The sequence below is a fragment of the Mandrillus leucophaeus genome, unplaced genomic scaffold, assembly GCF_000951045.1.
Source record: "Mandrillus leucophaeus isolate KB7577 unplaced genomic scaffold, Mleu.le_1.0 Scaffold7, whole genome shotgun sequence".
NCBI lineage: Eukaryota > Metazoa > Chordata > Mammalia > Primates > Cercopithecidae > Mandrillus > Mandrillus leucophaeus.
This window is the reverse complement of record NW_012107585.1, coordinates 2,269,529-2,272,080: the sequence shown is the minus strand read 5'-3', so window position 1 is coordinate 2,272,080 and position 2,552 is coordinate 2,269,529. Positions and strand designations below refer to the sequence as shown.

At 48.3% G+C, this 2,552-nt stretch overlaps 1 protein-coding gene across 1 annotated transcript in view; it reads left to right on the top strand.

Annotated features, from left to right (window-relative positions):
• The window catches only part of NOS1 (nitric oxide synthase 1 (neuronal)), a 143,462-nt gene that overhangs the window by 99,493 nt on the left and 41,417 nt on the right, over positions 1 to 2,552 (top strand). The window contains exons 14-15 of the mRNA XM_011964544.1: positions 1,293 to 1,397; positions 1,963 to 2,021. Of these exons, the coding sequence (XP_011819934.1) occupies positions 1,293 to 1,397; positions 1,963 to 2,021 (164 nt within the window). The remainder of the gene's footprint in view (positions 1 to 1,292; positions 1,398 to 1,962; positions 2,022 to 2,552) is intronic.

Here is a 2,552-nt window from a genome sequence, read left to right as displayed (position 1 = left end):
AGTGCCTCTGAGGAAACCCCTGAAGTCATCAAAGATCAAGAGAGTTCTCTTCTGTTATATTTCATGGATCCTGGTTCTTGCACAAAAGTCCCAATCCAGCATCTTCTCTCCCCTTTTCTGTTTCCCATTTCTCATCTCCATCCTCTTCCCTCCAGAGCTGTCAAGTTCTCGGCCAAGCTGATGGGGCAGGCTATGGCCAAGAGGGTCAAAGCAACCATCCTGTATGCCACGGAGACAGGCAAATCGCAAGCTTATGCCAAGACCTTGTGTGAGATCTTCAAACACGCCTTTGATGCCAAGGTAGGTGGGGGGTAGCCCTAGCTCCGCCAGCTTCTCGTGGTAAATTAAGGCGGCAAGGGGAGAGAGGGAAGTCAACAGAGAAGAAGCCTTTGGCAAAGGATGAAAGCACAACTGACAATGCCTATCAGCTCACACGCACGTTGGTATAAATTTCAGGGGACTGTGATATCCCTCTCCCCATGAGTCCAGGAGTCACAAAATGAAATTCCCTTCTTTAGTGCAAAATGTTGGAGGGTTTATAAGAAACCATTCTGGGGTCAGTTTGGGAAGCTTTGCCTGAAGTACAGCTCAATGGTTTTCATTGCTGTGGCAGGACTTCCCAGAGCCTGTAATCTATAAGCATGTGTTCTAATCTCCAAAAGAGGCGAGGATAGAATATAGACGTTTCCCAAACATGTTTGATCGTGGATCACTTGTTTTCATGGAGCATCTCAGGAGACTGGGATTTTCTAGAACCTATTTTGAGAAATGTTGCTCAGACGGTGCTGAGACACAGGGCAATCATCTTTCCAGAAGGCAGATATCTCAGACTTGTTTGGTCAGGTGCTCCATGCTGCTTGCGGGAGGATTAGAGAGGAGGTTGAGAAGACTTAGTCAGCTCTAGCCAGATCATTCCCAACCTAACTGGGGTCGGGAAGAATCCAAGACCAATTGACTATAAGAATCCCAAGGGATTTCATCAAGATCTGTTTCTGTGTCTGTCAATCGCTTGAACCATTGCTCCAGACTCTCCACAATCCTTCAGGCCACAGTGACCATAGCAAGGTCCCACGCTACCAAAAAGCGTTTAGTTCTACCCACTTGAGCCCACTGAAATACTAACACCCCAGATCTTTCAGTTCTCCTTCCAAAGGAAATGACTCAAAATGACTCACATTTTTTCTTTTCTCTCCTCTTCCCCTTCCCCCATCGCTTCCTGTCTCTCCCACCTCTTTTCTCTCCTCATCCCCTTCTTCCTCTCCCCATTCCATACCTGTGCCCCGCCCACCTAGGTGATGTCCATGGAAGAATATGACATCGTGCACCTGGAACATGAAACTCTGGTCCTCGTGGTTACCAGCACCTTTGGCAACGGAGATCCCCCTGAGAATGGGGAGGTGAGATGAGCTTTTACCTGTTTAAGAGTGTGGTTCCATCATCAGGAAGAAGTGGGGGCCACAGTTGAGACTCTTCCTGTACCTGCTATTCAGTAGCAAACCCTCCCAGAGCCCAAAGCCAGTAATTTCCATTTGGATCCAAGTTATACAAAGGTTGGACAATTCCAAGTACTCAGTCTACGGGTGTCCACTAGTTAGCAAGTCCCTGGTGAAAATGTTGTCACCTAAATAAGCTATTTGTTTGCAATCGCTGCTCCTATCATGAGCTTGATATCCCCTGATGTAGATGAGGAACGTGGGGACAATATTTTTAAGGAAGTCTCCAAAGGGAAGTTGTGTGCTGGAGGTAGGGAGTCCACATCTGTAGTCATTTAAACAGCAGGTGTATCCACTGAGTCTGTAACCCAGGCATTACTGTCCAGCCTGAGCCCCTGACCACTCCTGACATCCTGACCTCCAGGCATCAGTCTCTTCTGTGACAGCCAGGACCCCAGACGCTCAGTGCCGGACCTGATTTCCCATTTACTAAGATGTGCTAATTTCACCCATATGTTTTCACCTCCAGAAATTTGGCTGTGCGTTGATGGAAATGAGGCACCCCAACTCTGTGCAGGAAGAAAGGAAGTAAGTGAGTGACCCCTCCGATGTCACCCGCCACCCCCTGAGGGTAACTGGACATTGACTTTCGGCACCTGGGGTTCACATTTGAGTTCTGGATGGTGGCTGTACTCTGAAGTCCATTTGTGATGGGTCTTAGTTGTGAGGTGTCTGCAGTCTACTAGGGCCAATATTTTGGTTTCTGAGTCACTTACAGCCTTGTGCCTCAGTTTCCTTTTCTATCAAATAGAGATTATAGCACCTGCCTTCACTTTCTAATTAGTAAGAATCAAATCACAAACTAGATGTAAAAGCACTGTGTGCTGGAGGCGGTGGCTCATGCCTGTAATCCCAGCACTTTGGGAGGCCGAGGCAGGTGGATCACGAGGTCAGGAGTTCGAGACCAGCCTGGCCAACATGGTGAAACCCCGTCTCTACTAATAATACAAAAATTAGCCAGGCGTGGTGGCGCATGCCTGTAATCCCAGCTACTCGGGAGGCTGAGGCAGGAGAATCTCTTGAACTTGGGAGGTGGAGGTTGCAGTCAGCCGAGATCGC